The sequence below is a fragment of the Anomaloglossus baeobatrachus genome, chromosome 4 (assembly GCF_048569485.1).
Source record: "Anomaloglossus baeobatrachus isolate aAnoBae1 chromosome 4, aAnoBae1.hap1, whole genome shotgun sequence".
Classification (NCBI taxonomy): Eukaryota; Metazoa; Chordata; class Amphibia; order Anura; family Aromobatidae; genus Anomaloglossus; species Anomaloglossus baeobatrachus.
This window is the reverse complement of record NC_134356.1, coordinates 338593935-338618118: the sequence shown is the minus strand read 5'-3', so window position 1 is coordinate 338618118 and position 24184 is coordinate 338593935. Positions and strand designations below refer to the sequence as shown.

The following is a 24184-nucleotide window of genomic DNA, read 5'->3' as shown; positions in this document are numbered from 1 at the left end:
GCGAACCCAAACTGTAAAGTTAGGGGTCCATATCGAACAAAGTGTTGCTTTCCTTGGACGCTCATGTAACAGTTCGGGTCCAGGGGCTGTAAAAAAAAAAAAAAAAGAAGCACATTATTAAAAGACATTATGCTTTTGCTTCCGCGTCCGATCATTGCCGTGCTACCGGGTAACCACCACTGACTCCAGGACCTTCCATGACGCCATAGCCATGTGACCAGTCTGGTGTGAATGTTGTACAGTCATTGGCTTACAGACTGGTCACATGGCTATGACGTCATGGAAGGTCCTATTAACTTCCGGGAGTATTCACTGCACTGCTCTTAACTCAGCAGTCTTTGGCGGTTTTCGTCCGTGTTCGCGGTGACGTCAGGATTCACTGTCACACTGCATTTCTCGCACCGCATCACCTGGCCTGGCGCACACTCTCCTGACAGGATCGGGTTGGCTGCATTTATTTCCATGCAGCTGAGGTTCTCCTGTCCGGAGAGTGTCAGGCTGTGTGGGGTGATGCATTGTGAGACTACACGAGTCATATGCAAGTGGAATCATACCCTCAGTGTCAGCCTGCTTCTCTCTCTGTAGAGATACTTGTCTTTACAGAGTGATGAAGCAGAGCTGACATTGTTCTCTCTGCTTCTCGCTCCGTTGAGACGCTTGTCTTTACAGAGCGATGAAGCAGAGCTGACATTGCTCTACCTGTGGAGTACGTCGGACTAAGGATTTTTTTTATAATAAAAATGGAGTCTCTAAATGTTTTTTGTTTCTAATAAAAACATAAAAACATTTTTTTTTTTTTACTTTTTACAAGAAATTCATGGTGGCCATATTTAATTTGGCACGACACCATGAATTTCAGGTTTAGTACCAGCGGAGAATACAAAGCTGGTATTAACCCCTTTATTACCCAGCATGCCACCGCCATCAGGGCCGCTGGACGAGTCGGGTAAAGCGCCTGGAAATGGCGCTATGAAACAATGCACTATTTCCAGGGGCAGCTGCGGGCTGCGGTTTGTAGCGTGGGGGGCTCCGAACGCTTGGGCCTTACCACGCTGAGAATCCCAGCCTCCAGCTGCCTGGCTTTATCTGACTGTAGATTAAAATACGGCGGGAGCTGACACATTTTTTTTTTTCTTTTAAATAATTAAAAAATAATGGGCTTCCTGTATTTTGGTTTTCACTTAAGGTAAAGCTAGGCAGATGAGGTGGCAGCCCGTAGCCATCCGCTTTTTCTGTGCTGAGAATCAAAAATACTGGGAGGGGGGCGTAATTTTTTAAAATTATTTATTTTTACACTACTATATGTGGTAGGGACCCAACAGCCAATCATAGATGCTGTCACGCAGAATAGGCGTCTGTGATTGGCTGTTGGAGTAACCTGGAATCTGTCCATACATTCTAGATGCTAGAATGTATGGTCTGGTTTCATGTTGCTAAAGCATCCAATCACAAACGCCCACTCTGTGACAGCGTCTGTGATTGCCTGTTATTTTAATAGTAAAAACAACACAGAGAAAAAATATTTTAATAGAAATAAAACAGAAAACATTTAGGACTTCATCTTTATTGCTCAAAAAAAACAAACCTCCGACCGACATAGTCCAAAGGTGGGCGAGCATCTTCAACTCTGCTACATCTGAATTAGAGCACCTTCTGTGATGTCATAGCCATGTGACCTGTCTGTAACCCAATGTCTGTACAACATTCACACCAGACTGGTCACATGGCTATGACATCATGGAAGGTCCTGTAGTCAGTGGTGGTTACCCGGGGACACAGCAATGATCGGACCCGGAAGCAAAAGCGGATGGGAGAAAGAGTCTGCAGGACGGTGTCGTGGGACCTGTAAGTATGACAATGTTTATTATTAACTATATTCTTTATTTTACAGCCCCTCCCCACCCCTACCCATAATTGTAAAGTCCAAGTTCCGTGTTCAGACGCAAGTTCGCCTGATCTCAGAACTCGAACTTTACAAAACGTTTGGGTGAGGCTCCCGAACACTAACATCTGAGGGTTCGCCCATCACTATTCATGACACTGTGCCCTGTTCTTCTTCACGTGACTTGACTGAAAATGTTTCTGGTGCTTTTGGAACCGGCATTTCTTCTGTATGAGATATCGGGCATATTACACATGGAATGTTTGAATATTGTAAAGACCACATATTCCTTTAAACTCCTTTCCTAATGTTTAAATAGCAATTGGTAGTGTGATTTGGTTGGCTCTCTTCACATCATTGTAACTGGAAAAGGCATAGATTTCCTCTTCCACTGGGTAAGAAGTAATGCATATCTATTGCAGCACATGTGTAGAGCTGAACTCTTGTTCAGCTCTCCTATTCTGCAGCCAAAATATAGTTTTTAAGCTTTCCTTATGTTTCACCTTTGTGATACAAAAGTGACTTCGCATATGTAGCAAAAACTGTCCACTTTGTTAATTCTGAACATAAGGAGCGCTGATAGTGTAACACCAAAGTGATCAGTGGGGTATACCTGGAAAATATACACTCACCTGGATCAGTTGTGACAGTCACAACCACTAATGCGCATGAGATAATGGCGTCTGCTGCAGCCCCACGTGGATGAGCATACAAGATAGGGTAGAGAAGGGGTTAATGCCGCGCATCAGCCGAATGAAGACGTATAATGTTGATGAAGATGAGTATTCTTTTATTTCATAGGTCTACGCGTTTCGAGGTGAAAACCTCTTCCTCAGGACCAGTGCATCAACAACAAGTCAAGTTGTTGATGCACTGGTCCTGAGGAAGAGGTTTTCACCTCGAAACGCATAGACCTATGAAATAAAAGAATACTCATCTTCATCAACATTATAAGTCTTCATTTGGCTGATGCGCGGCATTAACCCGTTCTCTACCCTATCTTGCACACTTTAATTCTAGAATGAGGCATTTCTGGAAAAAAAGCAGCATATAGAAACATAAGTATGTCTTACATAGAGCTTTTTGCTAACTTTGCTGACTGTCACAGTGGAAGGATCTGTTCAAACTACTGATTCTGACACGCCACCTGATAACTTCTCTGAGGTCTGTAATCAGTTGATCTCTGCTGGTCTGCTCGAGTCATCTTTGATCACATGTTGTTGTGAGTGGTTGTAGAGTTAATCTTTGTTGTCTTTGTCGCTATTTTCTAGGTCAGTACAAGTCTGTAGATACCAAACATCTATAGTTTTACTTTTATCTAAGTGGGGAAAAAAATATGGATGCCGTATTTTACAGATTATAAAACGCACTTTTTTCCCCCAAAACTGGGGTTAAAATGGGGTTGCGTCCTCTAATCCAGATATGGTTTACTGGAGCAGCGGTGGTGGAGCGGCATCACAGGAGGCAGGGTCGGCGATACTGAAGGCTCAGAGGAGGGGATGTCGCTGCAGTGGAGCGGCTCAGGAGGGTCACAGGACGGAGGGTCGGCCATGCGGCGGGTGCCATTGCTCTAACAGGGGATGTGGGCTTCATTGAATTGCATGCGGAATGTGATGCACTTCAAGAAAAAGGCTGCGGAGACGGCGCGTGCACAGATTGACGCGATGGACTTCAAGAAAATGGCCGCTAAGTCTTATTTGCACATGCGCTGCCTCCGCTGTAATTTTCTTGAAGTCAGTCTCGTAAACTGTGGGTAATTCAATGGAGCCTACTGTCCACCAGCAGATTAATGGCTCCTGCTGCCAGGACACCTCTGAGCCTGCAGTATCGCCGGCCCTCTGTCTACTGACTCTCCTGAGCCGCTACACCCCCTCCTCCGAGCCTACAGCATCGCTGACCCTGCTTCCTGTGACCCTCCTTAACCGCTACACCACCGCCGCTCCGCCCTGGTGAGATATGATAAAATGCTCTAGGTTTGTAACATGGAGAGGGCTAACAACCAACAGAGTCCAAATTCAAACGCTGAGTATACAGGAGCCCAGACGGTATCCACCGCTAGTGTGTGAGGTTCGTCCACATACTAGTGGTGGATACCGTGTGGGCTCCTGTATACTCAGCGTTTGAATTTGGACTCCGTTGGTTGTTAGCCCTCTCCTTTCAGCTGAGTGTTCCAATAATCCCTATGTATACTTGTGTACTTTACACTTCCAAGATCTATGTATTCGTGATCACATTGGTGGTCGAGGGCATCCACTACACTATAGATTTTTTTTCTCCAAATCTTGACATTTATGAGTTTTACACTCTTGGTCCTCATCAGCCGGTTTTCTTCCAAACGATTAAATCTCCATTCCTCACCTCTTTTGCATCATATATTAACCACCTGATGGTTCCATGCTTCTACACTTTGTATACAGCTGTTTTTTTTTTTTTTTTTTACTGACGAAGGTCGATGTTATGACCGAACGTCTTGATTGATCCTTGAACTGTTGCTGTTAAGAATAAAATTATCTATTGCATCAATTATTTGGAGTGCCTAGCTTCATTATCTTGCTATACGGAGTTGGATCCTACTAGTGCACCCACTTTTCTACAGAAGTGCCATGTCTTCATATTTAACTTAATTGTCAAACCTACTAAATACCCTCTCTTTACCATAATATTCCCCTGATGAATCCAGAAGGAGGAAATGCGTCTGGAGGACCAAAAAATGAAAGGGACATTTAGACAGTAGGGGTCAGTTTGGTACTGCCTTTGTTAGGATGGGAGTCTGGGATACCCATAGAGCCAGTGGGGGCTTAAGCTAGGGACCCTGTCAAATCTATTTGTGAGAATGGATCCAGTGACCCGTCACTGATGACTCAACCATCTGTGATCCGCCTGAATGGATGATACTACTCCATTTATATTTTATATGTTTATTTTGTAAGATGCATTGCAGATAGCTTGTCTGAGTCACCACTGTGAACTGGGACCTCATCACAATAGTGAATACTACCTGATGCCTTTATTTGGACACTATTGTGAAATGAAAGTCCTTATCAGTAACCACCATTGTGGCCTGTTAAGATTGATTTAATCACCATTGTGGTTTGTTGACTTAATAGTTTGTCTGTGTGACTAGTGGACAGGATATGAGGGCAGATTATCCCCCTGTGACCATTTGTCACAGGTTTGGTTTGGTAAGGTTTGGTGGAGTATCCTCATTGTTTTGGTCATTGGAGGATGACCATTAAGAGACAGATGTTTTTTAAGGGGTCTCCATCTTATTTGCTTTAGATTTACCTTTTGCCAGATAATCTAAACTTGAAATTGTTGAAAATTTTGTTGTGCTTTAATTTGCACCAATATTGCCCTTTTTTTTACATTGAGCACTTTATTTTGGGTTTAAACTCTAACTATAATCATTAAAAGTTACATTTTACATATGTTTGGTCATCTTTTGCAGTTTCAATTTAAATAGTGACGACTGAAGGAGTTGAGCGGCACTTATATATTTACATGCACCGGTCCTCATATTGCTGTATCTATTGATTTTACTAGTCCTCTTAGAGGACTTCTATGCCTGCAGTGTCCGATCAGTTCTGCTGATCATAGCGATACTTCAGCATCTCTCTGATCAGCAGAAATGCTGTGTTCCTGTGAATGCAAGAAGTGAGTCATGGCAGTGACAGGGGTCATCAGCTGACCCTGCACTGTCATGGCAACCCATTGGCGCCCCATGATCGCGTTATGGGGCTGCCAATGGTGGCGGGGAACAGCGCGATCCCCGCTGAAGCGTGTTAGATTGCGCTGTCAGATTTTGACAGCATGAGCTAAGGGGTCCATCCTGCTAAACTCTATGCGTGGCCTATTCTCGTCTAGGTTTTGTGGAAAAATCCTTATGTGGATGTAGTCAAAGTGAAAGATATCAGCTGAGGTCTAAGAAGTTTTGGTCTACTCCCTGCTTTGCCACTGTCATCTCTATGACACAGGAGGCACAGTGTTGTTATTGGATAACCCCTTTAGTTTTGTTACGTAGCCATCACTAAGCAATGTGTGGAAGCTAGATATCTCTATACTATGTGGCAGAAATAGTCTAAGAATCCAAAGACCTTTATGTTTCCAAGACAACACTTGTATCTAAAAATGAATAGCCAAGGCCAACTAAAGACATTCATACACGTTTATTAAGATAAGAATTTTGTGTGAATTTTGAAATAATTAAGGATACTTTACATATTATGCTCTTCTGTGGACTTTTATAAGACCAGGTTCGCACAACTATAATTTTTGGTCGGAGTGCTGTCGTAAATAAAGGCACAGCACACGGAGAATCCTAGGACCAATGACGCTGCTTAGATGAGGGATTTTATTCACTGACTGAATCTGAGTATCAAAAAAAAGGCAGTATGACCTAGTTTCTTCCAGAAATCGGATGACTCTCACCCATTCGAATATGTGGGTGCGCAACAAAATCTGACGCGAAGCAGCAGTATAGCGTCTGTTACATACATTGCAATTCTGTAACCGGAAACTGGAGATGGTCTTGTAAGTTATTAATAGTTGCTTCTGCAAGAAAGAAAAAAACAGATTACAGATGGATGACAAGTGAGAAAAGAAAATTGCCTGAGTTTCATGGTTGAAACTCTGAATACTTTTTTTTTCTGTACAGTGTGTATAAAATCGGAATTTTGTCCAATACTTTATATTAAAAATGCTATTCTGAATGTTAAATAATAATATGCCTCCATTTCTGTAAAAAACATATTTACGTTCAGTGTCAACTCGAAAAGAAAAGTCGTTTTTTGTTTTTTTTTATAAATATTCCTTTTTTTTGGTCAATTAGAAAACAAATGTGTTTTTAATATGTTGCAATATGTAATATTAAAATATTGTGCAGTTTTCGGCAGGAGAAGGCAAATTGAAGCAGTAAGAGATTTAACGTTTTGTCTTTGTCACTACGTAACTTAGATAACACTGTGTTTATTTTTTGTAACTTGGCTAAACAAGTTTATTTGCCCAAAATCATTTTAGAATTCCGGCGAACATAAATCGTTTACAAAAGTTGAACTGTAGCATTGTGCCAATTGTGACGAAACGTTAACTTCTAGTGATTTGTGTTTGCATTCAATATTTCAGCTGGATAACGCAGACGAGCAAGCAGCACAGATCCGTCGTGAACTTGATGGGCGACTGCAAGTAGCAGATCAAATGGCGAAGGTGAAAGTAATAAGTCTTGAGTAATCTTTTTATCTGAAAAAGAAAACAAATTAGAGTATTTTACCTTTTTCCATAGTAATGCAAGTAAGAAAAAGATGGACCATCCAGTTACTAATTAAATGTTTTTGTCAGGTCTGCGCTGTCTGCTCCCACTGCACCAGAGGCCAAGGTCTGACAGCAACCTAGGTTCCTCCAGCCAGGCTCTGTGGATCTCCCTCCCTTCCTAGGCTTACCTCCAGACATATACAGTATGATCCTCCATACCACTGCTGGATTTCACATCCGCTTTCCCTTCATCCATGTGTTGTGAAAGACCATATTTCAGATCACTGGCTTCTCCGTGAACGACCATCCATATAGCATACACAGACCTATTGCGCTAGGAGTGTATATACTATCTAAGACAACTTACTTCTTGTGTGCTGTTTTCCAAACATCACATATGGACTAACGTCATACCACAAGTGTGAATACCATTTGAGCCTTCCCTCACTAAGAACCATACAACGATTCTACCATATAACTACAAGAGCTGTACCTACCATGTTAGAATACATAATCAGCTCCTGACTACACTTACCTTCCTGCAGGTAGAACATATATACAGTCAGTGCCAGAAATATTTGGACAGTGACACAAGTTTTGTTATTTTAGCTGTTTACAAAAACATGTTCAGAAATACAATTATATATATAATATGGGCTGAAAGTGCACACTCCCAGCTGCAATATGAGAGTTTTCACATCCAGATCGGAGAAAGGGTTTAGGAATCATAGCTCTGTAATGCATAGCCTCCTCTTTTTCAAGGGACCAAAAGTAATTGGACAAGGGACTCTTAGGCCTGCAATTAACTCTGAAGGCGTCTCCCTCGTTAACCTGTAATCAATGAAGTAGTTAAAAGGTCTGGGGTTGATTACAGGTGTGTGGTTTTGCATTTGGAAGCTGTTGCTGTGACCAGACAACATGCGGTCTAAGGAACTCTCAATTGAGGTGAAGCAGAACATCCTGAGGCTGAAAAAAAAGAAAAAATCCATCAGAGAGATAGCAGACATGCTTGGAGTAGCAAAATCAACAGTCGGGTACATTCTGAGAAAAAAGGAATTGACTGGTGAGCTTGGGAACTCAAAAAGGCCTGGGCGTCCACGGATGACAACAGTGGTGGATGATCGCCGCATACTTTCTTTGGTGAAGAAGAACCCGTTCACAACATCAACTGAAGTCCAGAACACTCACAGTGAAGTAGGTGTATCTGTCTCTAAGTCAACAGTAAAGAGAAGACTCCATGAAAGTAAATACAAAGGTGTCATGTAGAACTGTTGAAGGGTCTTCATCCCCCTCCTCTTTTTCACCAGCCACAGGTCGTCATGGCGATTATCTGATCGGCCTGGAAGCTTAAGGTATTTATGACTTTGGGTGATGGTAGAACTAAAGCCAAAAGTTTCAGAGAAAGACAATTCTTTGTTACATTGGCGGGAAAACTCCCAAAACAGGTTTTTAAGTGCTGCTTTAATGCTAGAAAAATGAAAGACATATTGCCAGAATCCCTGTGTCGTGCGGAACCCAGCGCACCGTCTCACCTGACGAGGAGATCGACGGAATCACGACAAATTAGTATTGGCCAGTAAAATTGTACTAGAGGCGTTGTGTTTGGTATCAATGTAACTGTAAAATCGAGATATAAAATATGACGCTAATATCTTTCACCTGTGTGACCCAGGAGCAAAGATATGAAAAACCCTAGAATTATGGAACTTTGTGAACATCAGAGCACAGCCCACCAGAGACCATAAAATTATGTCACAGAGAAAGGGGGGCTACCTAATGTATAATAGGAACAGCTTAGTTCTGGGGGGCAGTCAGTACGTGGAGGGCATCATGAAGGGTGATGCTGGCCGTTCTTCTACCATCTTGGAGTTCCCTCCTACTCCCTAAGCAGACGTCACTTCTATGGCACAAGCTTAGTAAGTTTCACGTTTATACCTTTTATTTTAATGTAACTGCCTATGCCGTAATGTGTATTGTTCCCTTTTGTAAATTCTTGTATATTCTTTAAACACTGCCTATTTTCGGATTAAATATAAAAATTTAAGAGTTTCTTTCCTTATGCTTTATATACGAATCCAAAACCCCGAAGGGCCTTATGCTAACTGAAACGGGTCCCCAGCTACCTGTAGAAAGTCTGGGTGGTGGCAGCGTAATTGTATTACATTGAATTATTGGACTGCTATCATTAAGGGTACCGAGGTATATAAATATTCCATTAGCAGGAATCGGGGATATATACATTTACCCTTGCTGTGAGACCTCCAATATTTGGCATTATCAGCTCAGCAGCCCCATCTTATGCATTGTCCTGCAGTACCAAACGTGGCCTGCAGACAAGGGGGGCGCTAGAGAGTAGTCGTGTGTGACAAATCAGTGAACAGCTGCGGATTTCTGAGTGACTTCCCCGGCTGTTCGTGACAAAAGGGTTCACATCTAGATGCAAACCATTCATCAATTCCAAAAATAGACAGGCCAGAGTTAAATTTGCTGAAAAACACCTCATGAAGCCAGCTCAGTTCTGGAAAAGTATTCTATGGACAGATGAGACAAAGATCAACCTGTACCAGAATGATGGGAAGAAAAAAGTTTGGAGAAGGAAGGGAACGGCACATGATCCAAGGCACACCACATCCTCTGTAAAACATGGTGGAGGCAACGTGATGGCATGGGCATGCATGGCTTTCAATGGCACTGGGTCACTTGTGTTTATTGATGACATAACAGCAGACAAGAGTAGCCGGATGAATTCTGAAGTGTACCGGGATATACTTTCAGCCCAGATTCAGCCAAATGCTGCAAAGTTGATCGGACGGCGCTTCATAGTACAGATAGACAATGACCCCAAGCATACAGCCAAAGCTACTCAGGAGTTCATGAGTGCAAAAAAGTGGAACATTCTGCAATGGCCAAGTCAATCACCAGATCTTAACCCAATTGAGCATGCATTTCTCTTGCTCAAATCCAGACTTAAGACGGAAAGACCTACAAACAAGCAAGACCTGAAGGCTGCGGCTGTAAAGGCCTGGCAAAGCATTAAGAAGGAGGAAATCCAGCGTTTGGTGATGTCCATGGGCTCTAGACTTAAGGCAGTGATTGCCTCCAAAGGATTCGCAACAAAATATTGAAAATAAAAATATTTTGTTTGGGTTTGGTTTGTTTGTCCAATTACTTTTGACCTCCTAAAATGTGGAGTGTTTGTAAAGAAATGTGTACAATTCCTACAATTTCTATCAGATATTTTTGTTCAAACCTTCAAATTAAACGTTACAATCTGCACTTGAATTCTGTTGTAGAGGTTTCATTTCAAATCCAATGTGGTGGCATGCAGAGCCCAACTCGCGAAAATTGTGTCACTGTCCAAATATTTCTGGACCTAACTGTATGCTCATTATCCTTTCTTCACAGGGATTCCTGCTCATTCTAGTCTGTCCGACCCGAGGAAGGCCCCTAGGCCAAAACGTTGTTACTTGGCGGACTTTCTGTTTTGTACAGCACTTTTTCACTTTAATAAAAGAAATGGATTAAAAATCAACCATCTGGTGTCCATTATACTTTAAGGGAAACATACAGTGTGCCGTAGTTATTCTTTTCTCTCTTGGACTCTTTTTCTCCTGAGCACCTGTGCAAGGTGATGCGAGGTCTTCTTTTCTTTGCATTGGAAAAGTGGCTGAAGCAATAAATCAATATACCATTTGCATAGTGTCATATGTTAGGGTATTTTTTTTTATTCACTGCCAGTAGTTATATCAAGGACAATTCTAATTTTATCACATTTTCCAGTTTTCTTTGTAATCACCACATGTTCTTAAAATATAATTATAAATTGATACATATTACATATCATAAAAATAAATGAAAGGCAACTACAGGCATTAAAGGTTATTTGTCAGTAGGATCAACCCTCCAAAGCCTTCTACATGGGCATGTAGTTCATAGGAAGCTGAATAAAATTATATCTGCAATGCAATGCCTGATTCCAGAAAAATTCATTATTCTTTTATGTAAATCAATTCTTAAGATCTACGGGCCGTACACTGATGTCACTGAAAATCTGTCTCTAGAGGTTATTTTAAATAAAAGGGGTGTTACCAGTGTTAACCAAGTAGTATCTGACACTTTGCCCTCATAATCACATACAGTTCTGCAGGGAGTTCAGAGCTAACACACTACAGCAGAGCTGAACCTTGTCTCATTAAAAACATTTGCAGCAGCAGTTGTTCTGTTATTGTGCTGTCAGCTCTGCTGCAGAGCTGTGCCTGATAACTAACCCAGTAGAGCAGAGTTAAACATTGTCTCATTACAAACCCAACAAGCAAATTTCCAGTTGTCAGTTCTGCTGTACTGCCCTTCCCCACACTGGATGCCTGAAAGATGGAAGCTGAAGCACTGTGAGAAAACTGAAGCTACAAATGTTTTTGTAATGAGACAAACTTGACTTCTGCTATACTGTTAGTTCTGATCTCACTGTTGGATAGACAGGAAGATGCCGAGCTGCAGTGAAGATGAAAAAAGCCCAGAGGGTATTTACAGTGATTTTTATTTCAATGTGCTTCGAAGAGAAACCCCTCTCCTTCCTCAGGAAGGAGATTGTTCCTGAAGAAGGAGAGGGGTTTCTCTACGAAACACGGTGAAATAGAAATCACTTTCAATGACATCTAGGCTTTTTTCATCTTCACGCCAGCGCGGAATCTTCCTGTCTAACAAACGGTCATCCTCTTCTCCACGTGAAACCGCAGTAGCCGTTGCTTTCAGATTTCCAACAGTTAGCTGTGACTCTCACAACTCCCCTAGATTGTTTTTCACTCTGGTATCATCTGATAATACCCTATTTTTGTGCTATTTGTCTTTCAGCTTTTTCTACTACATAGTTCTGATCTCACAGTAGAGCTGCGCGTGATTATGAGAGCAAAGTATAAGTTATTACTTGTCTCAAACTGGTAACTCCCCATTTTATTTACAATAATCTCTGGGGTCAGATTCTCATGCAGATAATGTCCTGCCCATAGATCTTAACAGCTCATTTGTAAATAATAAATATGTAGATTTCTCTTGAACATGACACTGGATTACAGCTATGAAGGTACCATAATGTTCAACTATATGTAAACCGATTGAGGATGCAACGGCGCAGTAAAGGCGACTCGGTGGTGACTCCACAACAGTTATTTATTTTACACAAACCAAGGAGTAGTAGCCATACATGCGATCAGGGAATGACACCATTGACAATTGTAAGAAAACTTAAGGCTGCTTTCTATGGTACGACCGATTGTGCGATTTCACAATCGATCGTACCTGCCCCCGTCCTTTTTGCGTCACGGGAAAATCGCTGCCCGTGGCGCACAAAGTCGGTAACCCCCGTCACACATGCTTACCTTTCGTGCGACCTCGCTGTGGGCGGCGAACATCCACTTCCTGGAGTGGGAGGGACGTTCGGCGTCACAGCGACGTCACACGGCCGCCGGCCAATGGAAGCGGAGGGGCAGAGATGAGCGGGACGTAAACATCCCGCCCACCTCCTTCCTTCACATAGCCGGTGGCGGCCGCGTGACGCAGGTGAGCTGCTGTTCATCGTTCCCGGGGTGCCACACGGAGCGGCGTGTGCTACCCCGGAAACGATGAGCACTAAATTAAATGATATTATGGAACCTAGCGAGCAGTACACGACTCACGATTTGTGAGCGATACTGCGTCGCTAGGAGGTGTCACACAGGCCGGCGTCGCCAGCGATGCCAGATGTGCGTCACAAGAACCGTGACCCCGACGATCTATCGCACGATAGATTGTCTGGTGTAAAGTAGCCTTTACACTGTAAAAGATGTAAAATATATAAATGCAATATTATTACACTTGGTTATTTATAACCCTAAATAACAGGTATCAGTAAATATATCCTAGTCTCAGTCTCTGTCAGGAAGGCATCAGTGGCACCCCAACTTCTGTCTTGATTACACTTATATAGATAATATGATCTAACAACACAGAGTCCCTAAATGGATTACGACACAACCGGCTAGGCTGCAAGTCCAATTTTAGTGACCTTTTTAATCAAGACGCCAGCCATCTCTGCTAATTGTAGCGCGGCCCCAGTCTCTGCACACTATCACATGCCTGGACAGAAAGCAACTTGCCCAGAGAAACAATTCTTCTACGCAACTGGATCTCGTCACTGGTCTGGTATTCAGTCATCTTCTGAAATGGTGTTTGGTCTTCTCTGGGAACAGTGTTCGGTGTTATTCCGAAACACACAAGACCATTCAGGTGCCGCCTCCTCCCCTCTTCTGTTGTCCCGCACTTTTAGATTTTAACAACTGTGTCACAACCGTCACCTGACCTGTCGTCTCTTCCAAACTCTTCCCTCAAGGAAGCAAACACTCAACTCTTCAGTTCCTATCTACTGTTCCCAACCAGCAGACGGCCATGTTTGCTTGCAGATATTGTAACATGCCAACTAAGTGTGTCTTCCATTCACTATGTTTATGACTTATAGGGTTTGATCCTACTGACAGATTCTGTTTTAATGCTTCCATTGCTTGTCTAGACAAAAAGTAAAATAAAATATACAGTGTGTATTTCTCATGTCACTCACTCAATTGCTTTTTAATTTTTTTCAAAGGAGAAAATATTTCCAAGATTTTTAACAAAGGAAATGGAGGGAATGTTTATTGAAGAGCTGCGAGCATCCGTCAATCTACTAATGGCCAACCTAGAAAGTCTTCCAGTGTCTAAAGGTGGTCCTGAGTTTAAACTTCAAAAGTTAAAACGCTCTCAAAATTCTGGTTTCCTGGACATTGGAGATGAAAGTGAAGTTCAACTATCTAAATCTGATGTTGTCCTGTCCTTCACACTAGAGGTATGTCTTTTTAAAAAGCTGAACAAATTAGTGATCAGCCTGATTATTTTTATCCATGAGACCTTTTGCATGTATAGAAATTGAGCCAGCTATGTTTTTTCCATGGTTTTGTTGGTAATACTTCCATGGACTAACTGAAAAGGACTCCCCTAAACAGATGTACAGAAATGGCTAAAAGTGTGGAAAACAAAATTTGTGATAGTCTTAACAAAGTTTGATGCCACTGTGTTTTTAGATTTTTAGTCAGATATTTCTATCACTACTGAAGTACAATTACAACATTTCATAAATGTTTAAACTTTTATTGAGAAATACAAAATATGTAAAGACTCAATATTTACAGTGGTACCCCTTACTTTTCAAGATTTCTGCACCTTACCCTGGCATGCTGGATATCAGCTTCTGGGGCAAATTGTTACTGATGGTAATCCATTCTAGCCTAATCAGTGCTTGGCATTTATCATTATTTTTGTCCACCTACTTTTTTGAGGATCGATCACTGGTTTTCATTGAGATTTGAGCAGTTTCTTGGCCATTGATCCAAATTTTCAATGTTTTGTTTAGTGAGACGCTTTTTATCACTTTTGCCTTGTGACATGGTGCTCCATCATGCTGGAAAAAATATGGTTCATCACCTAATTCCTCCTGGATCATTGTTATCACTCTTTATTTATGGCAGTGTTCTTAAGCAAAATTGTGAGTAAGCCCATTCCCTTGGATGAAAAGCAATCTCACACCTGAATGGTTTCAGTTAAATATGACTGAGAGCAGCAACACGCCAGAAACGCGTCCGTTTTTCTGAAATGGGAATTCATTACTGATGTTCAAATTTTAATGGAAATTAAAAACTTGGAAGTGCCATTCTTTCCTACATAAAAATACTCTAGTTGATGTTCTGCTACTGAAAGAGTCACTCCATTTTCCATTCACCAGAGTTAACCAATTACTTTGACAGATAGTCATTGACATGGTAAGCCCTTATCTTTTACTTTGACTTAATATCAAATTGTTGATTTAGGGGTAGTCTTACAAGAAGCAATGTCCTTGTCTATGAAGCCCAAATAATGTAAAGCAAAGATGACTGCATGTGTTTTCTTGGGGGTTACATGGTTAACAGAAGAAAATGTGGCCAATGCATGAAAGTGGGTATGCCAGAATATGTATATACCATGATTAGAGAGATACCCTGACTCAGTATGGACTCTGACTTCTGTCTTTCAGGCTAGTCATATATGAATCTTTGCTAACTGAGAAGTTAGCGAAATACAAGTGGAGTTGTGCCCTATACTGGCCCTACTTTGATAAACATTAGGGCCAGCCAACAGTGAGCGGGGGCACCATTTGCTGTTTATCTTAGGGTGCTAACCTCTGCTTCAAGGACATGGAACTACTGTATATTAGGGAATATTGTTTTTTTGAGGACTTCTACAGCTTTGACATAGTGATAAAGCTCACCCTATGTTGTTATAATGAATGAGACTGACTCATATTGAGCTGTACTTACAGTGGGATAGAGGAAAACCTCACCGGTGTATGACTGACTGACATATATTCTGGTCTGGCATGTCATGGGATAACTTGTTTATAACTAACATAGATAGCTAAGGTCTCTTTGAAGCCCCATGTGACATTTTTGCTACTGGCACATTCCGACTGGGGGATCTTGATTATTGCATATCTGTTTAGTGAACTCCGATTGAGTAACAAGACCCTTTCCGATTTTGTTGACCTAATCCCCATTATAAGGAATTAATTACATGCCTAGGATTTTTCCATAGTTATACTTATCCTGGTCTTTTTTTTTTTTTATTCCATTTTGTGTGTTTTATTTACAGCAATGATGGAACTGCAGCTGTACATTACCTAGGCCAAAAACTACTACTCCAGCAGGATACAGCTAAGCCCCCACTAGGTGGAGGCATCACAGGTGTAGGAGGAACAAATCACACACACACTTCCAAACATGGAGGAGGAGATTGCTGGATGGTAAAACTGCACACTGATGGCTTGCATAGAGCGCTGTTCACACTTGCAAATGCACAGTCACAAGCCCGCAGCCTATTAGGCAACGCCCATACTATTAGATCAGGCGGGCTGCAAAGCCGTACCCCATCTGTGCATCATACAGGGACAGAAACTCTAATATGCAAGGCCTAACAAAAAGGGGCCTGGCTGTATCCTGTACAAAAAGATATGAGGTTTTTAGTTGGTGTTATGGCCATAAGACGGAAGCCTACAACCCTCGTCACTGGAACCTCATGCTTGTAGGTCCCTACACTATATATAATATACTATATTGCAAATACACTTTTTTCACACTTTGAGTTTTGTGAGGCAGCCTCCCTTTAACTAAACAGATCCTTAAAAAGCAAGGCACTTCACAACTGTTAAGAGTCAAGACCCTTCTGTTTATTCAGTTGTACCACTGGGCTATCTTAGCTGCTAGCATGAAGATTTCCCTCAACTTGTAAAAGACAATTTGCATGTCTGTCTTACGTTCAGTTGTTAGGTCTGTTTATTTGGAAAGGAGATGCCAAGATCACCAGAGTATACAATGAATCCACCGGGTCAAAATAAATCTGAATCCAGCTTTGCAATTAATGTTTTGTTTTTGTACTTGTACTTGTGCTTTCATGCAGATTGTTATCATGGAAGTCCAGGGCTTGAAATCAGTGGCTCCAAACAGAATTGTATACTGTACAATGGAAGTAGAAGGTGGAGAAAAACTCCAGACAGATCAAGCTGAAGCCTCAAGACCTCAGTAAGTGATTTACAACTTGGTCTTGGTCTGGTCATGTACATTATATTTTTTTGTTTTCTTTTTTTGTTTGCTATGGAGCTGAACTGGAAATATTGAATTAACGTGATGTTAAAACATTTCCTACATGACTAAGGCCTATTAAGGACTCAATATACATTTGCATTTTATTGATTTCATGGTTAGGACTATCAAGTCCATTCACAAGTTGTGTAAACATATTACATGTAAAATGAATAGTTACACAGCTTTTTAGTATCATTTTTTTTCTTTGCTTTGTCTGGTTTAAAAAAAACAACCTTTAAATTCAATAAGTTTTTTTTTGCTCATTAAAAATATATACTTAACACAATCTATAACATTTTTTTTATTTTTTGCGACATAGAAAATTCAAGTCAGAAAATGACTATTTATATTTAATGGCTGAGTTTTCCAGGCATCTTCTGGCAATTAGTGGTTAGGGAGGGTGGCGATGAATGGTGTCTAGCCCCTCCTGTTAATGGTAACGAAGTTACTGCCTTCCGCTAGATCCTAATATCGTGTGCATAACCAGTATAAGGGTACGTTCGCATGCGGCATCTTTTTTTTTTAAAACAGAGATGCGTATTTGACTCGTTTTTACCGCGTTTTGCCCAATGTATTTTTTTTTTAAGTCAAATCTATTAACTGGAAGGGCTCAAAAACGCAGAAATGCAAAAAGAATAGACATGCTGCATCTTGTGTGCATCTGCAAAAACGCAGCCAAGGTGCAGCCAACAAAAGATGCCCAGTATGGACCGCAAAATAGAAATCTCATAGACTTTGCTGGAGAAGGAAATACATGCATTTTGATGCATCTCTGTGACCTCAAAAACGCAGCAAAAGATGCCGTGTGTGAACATAGCCTAATAAACAGATACAAGCAATCACTACGCAAATGGATGGACATTCAAGGGTAGGCTGCAAGAACACTGACAAACACATACCGTATTTTTCGGACCATAAGACACACTTTTTTTCCCCCCAAATGTTGGGGGAAAGTGTGGGGTGCGTCTAATGGTCTGAATATAGGGCTGCAGCTGGGAATGAGGGTGCTGCGGTGGAGCCGGTCATCGGGGGCACGAGCAGGCTGTAGCAGCGCCTGCCGTGACCACATGGACCTGCTCATTACATATGCACGCCCATCATCCCGCCTATCATCTCTCAGCGCTGAAGCCAGCATTGACAGGTGGGCGGGATGATGGGCGGGGGGTGAGCGCATAGAAAACAGCCGGCCGTGATCACCCCTGGCAACTACAGCCTGGAGTGATCATGTGCGGCTGTATTCACTTCCCCCCGCGCATCATCATCAGCGCGGGGAGCAGTGAATCAGTACGGCATACTCACCGTTCCCCTGCAGCACAGCGATGTCCTCCTGTCTGTGCCGGTCAGCTGATCTGTGTAGAGAGCGGTGAGCACAGCGATGACGTCATCGCTGTGCGCGCTGCTAGTCACGCAGGTCAGCTGACCGGCAGACAAAAGGACATCGCGATGCTGCAGGGAAGTGACCGGTGACGGCTCCACACTCCAGTGGCGCTGCTGCCGCCACAGACAGGAGGAGAAGCAATGCTGCATGGAGCGAGGAAAGGTGAGGTGAGTATAAACGTTTATTTTTATTTTTTTGTGTATGATACAGAATACATGCCATATACCAGGATGGGGGTATATAGCTGGATGGGTGTATATAGCAGGAAGGATGGATGGGGGTATATAGCATGATGTATGGCGGTATATAGCAGGATGGGAATATATAGCAGGATGGGGGGTATATAGCAGGATGGAAGTATATAGCAGGATGCCAGTATATAGCAGGATGGGAATAAATACTAGGATGGGGGCATATAGCAGGATGCCAGTATATAGCAGGATAAGGGCATATACTAGGATGGGGTACATATACAAGGCAGGAGGATCATTACCAGGATGGGGTACCTTAGCAGATAATTTGGGGACATTACCCCCATAACAGTGTCAGCAGCAGATCCTTGCCCCATAACAGTGTGTCATGACCACATTTTTTGCTTAAGATTTTATTTTCCTCCTCTAAAACCAGGGTGCGTCTTATGGTCCAGTGCGTCTTATAGTTCGAAAAATACGGTACATATGCGGTTACTGCAGACATGCAAATGAACATCAACACATTTTCTGCATTTATTAAAGAGGTATCCACATCTTGTACATTTATGGTGTGTATATATAGAATTTGCCATACTTATAAAATAGAGTAAAATTCCTCCATGGCCTGCATGTACCTCAAGAATAGGGCTCTGACAAGTGCAGCTGTCGGAGAGGAGGTCAGAAATCCTATTATTTTGTATGTCAATTCTGCCCACCCCTCCACTGAAAGCAGCAGTGACCGTGCCCTGTTCTCGAGATTGATGCAGGTTCCATTGGGGAGATTTTAAGCTACTATGTACTTTAAATTATAAAATGTTATATTTTACTACAAATTTAAGGAGAATTCTTAAATTTGTAGTAAAATATAACATTTTATAATTTAAAGTATACTTCTCAAAAAGTTCTTTAAAATTTTTTGTTTTTGCAAATGTATTCTATTTATTCTGCTCACTTGTAAAGTGCCCCATCAACAGTGTTATACAAACCCCACCATCATTGTCCCCTTCGGGGCTCACAATCTAAGTTCCTATTCACTATACCTTTGGAGTGTGGAAAGAAACTCATGCAAACAGGAGAACATTCAAACTCCTTGCAGGTATTGTCCTTGGTGCGATTTGAACTCAGCAGTGCTTCAAGACTACATTGTTAACCGCAAAGCCACTGTGCTGACCATAACTAATACATCTTTTACATCATCATCTTTTATATCATCCATTGTCTCTTACATATTGTTAGGTGGAAAAGATGTTTAGAGCATGGATCATGGAAAGGGAAAAATATATTTCCTGTCACACTGTCCTCCCTTATGAACAATAACTGCTACCTTGTCTGCAATTACAAACTAGAACTACCACACTGTCTTCTCTTATGAACTATGACTACTATACCATCCCCATTTCATACTGTGCCCCTCCTTCTGTTTCCCTTCACATAATTCCCATCTCAGCACTGCCTGCTTTTGAAATTGTTAGCCTCATGCTGCCACCTCTCCCTCCATTCTCCCCACACTATACCCCATCCTCACGTTGTCCCCTCACCATACTGGGCCAACTTTTCACACACTCTCATCATGCTGTCCTTCTCTCCACAGTGTCCCCATCTGCAGTGCCCTTTCCCGTGCTGTGCACTTTTCACACTGCCCGCTCTCTTTATACTTTGCGCTCTCTCCTACTTTTCCCCTCATAATGTACACCCCCATACTTTGCCCGCACTCTAACCCTCTACAATAAAAGTTCCTTGTTTCTTCACTTACACCATGGAGCACAAACCTTCTCACCATTGTCACCACCACTGCAGCGCAGCAGTGATATCCGCAACATGAACAGGTGGCCTTATAATTCTGCTGCTTGTAACTCAACCCCCAGAAGTGTTGGCTCACTGTTCATGTTTTTAATTGTTAAGGGTCTTAAAAAACATAGTTACTATTGATTGCAGAGCTTCATAGCTGTCCTCTGAGTTAGCAGTCAATTAAAAAACAATTTGGAGAAGGGCCAGATCCCACTCCTGGTGGGCAGCAAAATGCCGCCCGCTGAGAGACACCTTGCAATGTGGTCTTAGGTGAGATGCTTATTTTGTTGCGTGGCAGAAGCGGACCCCCGAGTTTAGGGTAATATTATCATGGCTTTAGTAGAATGAGAACATGACATATTCATAATTCACTTAATTTGGCAATGATATGTTACATAATAAAAACATATCAGCCATTTTACTTTTCACCTGTTAATTTATTTATTTCCCTTGCCTTCCTCTTATTCTGATTTGTAATTTATTTTACCCTGTTAACATTTTACCTACAAGCTAAGAAGTAATAAAATACTATACAACACATATTGTTAAGGCCTTAAATAAATAACAGAAATAGCTATTTTTTTTATTGAATACATTTGTCTGAAAAAAGTGTGAGAGTCTATTTGTGCAGTTCAGCATTCAGCTGTCCATGTCCACATTTTGCAGACATTTATTGATAATTTAAATGCATGTAGATGGGAATAAAAACAAATCATTTTGCAACTGTGTTTCATTAAAAATTCTGCCCTTTTTTGCCTTTTATAGCTTCTCCGTTGCACTGCCTATTGCTGACTGCTGCATTATTTAACCCCTTCAGCCCCAGGGCACTTTCCGTTTTTGCGTTTTTTGTTTTTTGCTCCCCTTCTTCCGAGAGCCGTAACTTTTTTTTATTTTTCTGTCAATCTTGCCATATGAGGGCTTGTTTTTTGCGGGCCAAGTTGTACTTTTAAATGAAACCATAAGTTTTACCATATGGTGTACTGGAAAGCAGCAAAAAAATTCCAAGTGTGGAAAAATTGCAATAAAAAGTGTGATGGCACAATAGTTTTTGGGATGTTTTATTCACGGTGTTCACTATATGGTAAAACTGATGTGTGGGTATGATGCCTGAGGTCGGTGCGAGTTTGTAGACACCAAACATGTATAGGTTTACTTGTATCTAAGGGGTTAAAAAAAATTCACAAGCTTGTCCAATAAAAGTGGCGTACGTTTTGCGCCATTTTCCGAAACCCATAGCGTTCTCATTTTTTGGGATCTATGGCTCAGTGACGGCTTTTTTTTTGCGTCTTGAGCTGATGTTTCTAATGGTAGCATTTTTGCGCAGATGCTAAGTTTTGATCGCCTGTTATTGCATTTTGTGTAAAACTTGCGGCGACCAAAAAACGTAATTTTGGCGTTTGGAATTTTTTTGCCACTACGCCGTTTACCAATCAGATTAATTGATTTTATATTTTGATCGGGCATTTCTGAACGCGGCGATACCAAATATGTGTATATTTATTTATTTTTTTAACCCTTTAATTTTCAATGGGGGGAAAAGGGGGGTGATTTGAACTTTTAGTTTTTTTTTTTTTTTTATTTTTTTTAAAACTTTTTTTTTTTACTTTTTTTATTTTATTTTACTAGTCCCCCTAGGGGGCTATAGCGATCAGCAATCCGATCGCTATCTGCTGATCACAGCTATACAGCTGTAAACAGCAGAAATAGTCACTTTCTTTTTCCCTCTGCTCCCGTCCGAGGAAAAACGAAAGTGAAACTTCGTAGCTGCAGGCGTCATCACATGACCCTGTGCTACGATGGCAACCACCGACCGTCACGTGATCACTCACGTGACTTCCGGTGGGGGTGGCGGTAAGTAAAAAACATGGCTGCGCGCATATAGATCTCGCTGCCAGACTTTGGCAGCGAGATCTAAGGGGTTAATGTTACGGGTGGAATGCGATTCCACTCGTAACATGCAGGCACACGTCTGCTGTTGAAAACAGCTGATATGTGTGCCGATCCACGCCGCCTGTCCGCGGCAGGGGGCGGGGCTTAACGGGACACGCTCCCTGACGGAAATATCCGTCCATGGTCGTGAAGGAGTTAAAGGGAGCCAATTAGCTGCTTGTTGAGTGACGGTTGCAATGGAGCAGATCATATATTCATAGTTATCCCCTCCCTCTGTTAGAATTAGCATAAGTATTATACAAACGATTCACTTTGCCTGTGTTAGGTCATACCCATGTGACCAGAAGGGGCGAGGCCTCAGCCAATAGGTGACAGAAGCTTTAGATCTACAGCGTAATTTGCATGTATTATAGATTGTAAGCTCTTTTGAGCAGGGTAATTTTTTTTTCTTTAATTATTGTATTATCTAGAACTGTTACTTATGACTGTTTTTTTATATGAACCTCTGAATTGTAAAACGCTGAGGAATATGTTGGCACTATAGAAATAAAGATCATTAGTATATCAACTAAAACGCTGATTTCTCAGTAATAGACTAGCCATGTAAAAGTATTCCTAAGCAAGTCTCTGAAAGAGCTACATGAACAAATATTTATTGAAGGGGGGGGGAATTCTACTTACAGATTCCCTTTAACTGCATATATTTGGGTCAAATTTATTTTCGCAATTGGATCCCAGCAACAAATGAGCAGATCATATATTCATAGTTATCGCCTCCCCCTGTTAGAATTAGCATAAGTATTATACAACCGATTCACTTTCTGTTGCAGACCCTGTGTGAGATTATACCCATGTGACCTGGTATCCAGCTTTGTTGGCTGCGTCCCCGCCCCTTCTGGTCACATGGGTATGATCTCACACAGGTCCTGCAAGAGACAAAGTAAATAATTTGTATAATACTTATGCTAATTTTAACAGGGAGAGGGGATAACTATGAATATATTATCTGTTCCTTTGCTGCTGTCACTCAAGCAGCTGCTGATTTTAAAAACTTTACTTTCTTGGATTTCAAAACCTAAACATCCGAGCTGACCACTAAAGGTATGTAGAGAATCAGCCTGATAGTGCCAGTACAGCAGGTTTATGGTTATATACAAAAGTTATATACTATACTATATATAGGTTATATACAAAAATCCTAGTGATTGGTTACCTTTAACTGATAATCCCTCAGTGAAGCAAAGAGCATGAAAAAAAAAAAAAGCAAATGGTGCAAATTGTTTAATTGGACCCAGTTGCTAAAATACATTTGACCCAAATATATGCAGTTAAAGGGAATCTGTAAGCAGGATTCCACCCCCCCCTTCAATAAATAATTATTTGATCATGTAGCTCTTTCAGAGACTTGCTTAGGAATACTTTTACATGGCCAGTTTATTACTGAGAAATCAGCGTTTTAATTGATATCATAATAATGATCTTTATTTCTATAGCACCAACATATTCCTCGGCGCTTTACAATTCAGAGGTTCATATAAAAAACTTTCATAAGTGATAGTTATAGATAATACAATAATTAAAGTAAAAAAAAAATTACGCTGCTCAAAAGAGCTTACGATCTATAATACATGCAAATGACGCTGTAGATCTAAATGTTCTGCCTTCTTTTACGTAACGCTGTGAATCTCTGGCATACAGCTAAACCCTCGTTCACATTTCCAATAAAGAGGCTGTAGGAGTTCTGTAGTCTTGATTTATTAGCTGGTTACATGAACTTGATTGCAGGATATACAGAGTATATGGTGCATACAGAATATCCAGGATACAAGGTGAAAACGGGTAACAACTATAACAAGAAAGTGTTCTGAGTCAGTACAGAGTTAAATAAGGTGTTAACATGGCATAACATTAACATAAGATGCAGTTGTATTGAGAATCTAGGGCAAAGGTCACCTGCAGCTACTTCACACAGACAGAATCTTATTTACATAGTCAGAGCAGGGATGGCACTAAGGTGTAAAATTACAACGTATAATGCATTGAATACACAGTCTTCTAACTAAGGGTTACGTCACATGTAGCGATGCACCAACGAATCCCACCAGCGATCCGATATTTACCCTGGTTACCA

At 41.3% G+C, this 24184-nt stretch overlaps 1 protein-coding gene across 16 annotated transcripts in view; it reads left to right on the top strand.

Moving 5' to 3' along the window:
* The window catches only part of CADPS2 (calcium dependent secretion activator 2), a 914362-nt gene that overhangs the window by 199894 nt on the left and 690284 nt on the right, over positions 1-24184 (top strand). For 9 of the 16 annotated variants that reach the window (XM_075345070.1, XM_075345068.1, XM_075345062.1 and 6 more), the window contains exons 4-6: positions 7004-7090; positions 13746-13982; positions 16622-16743. In XM_075345070.1, coding sequence (XP_075201185.1) covers positions 7004-7090; positions 13746-13982; positions 16622-16743 — 446 coding nt within the window. The remainder of the gene's footprint in view (positions 1-7003; positions 7091-13745; positions 13983-16621; positions 16744-24184) is intronic. The other 7 variants (XM_075345069.1, XM_075345074.1, XM_075345072.1 and 4 more) reach the window with 1 other exon arrangement.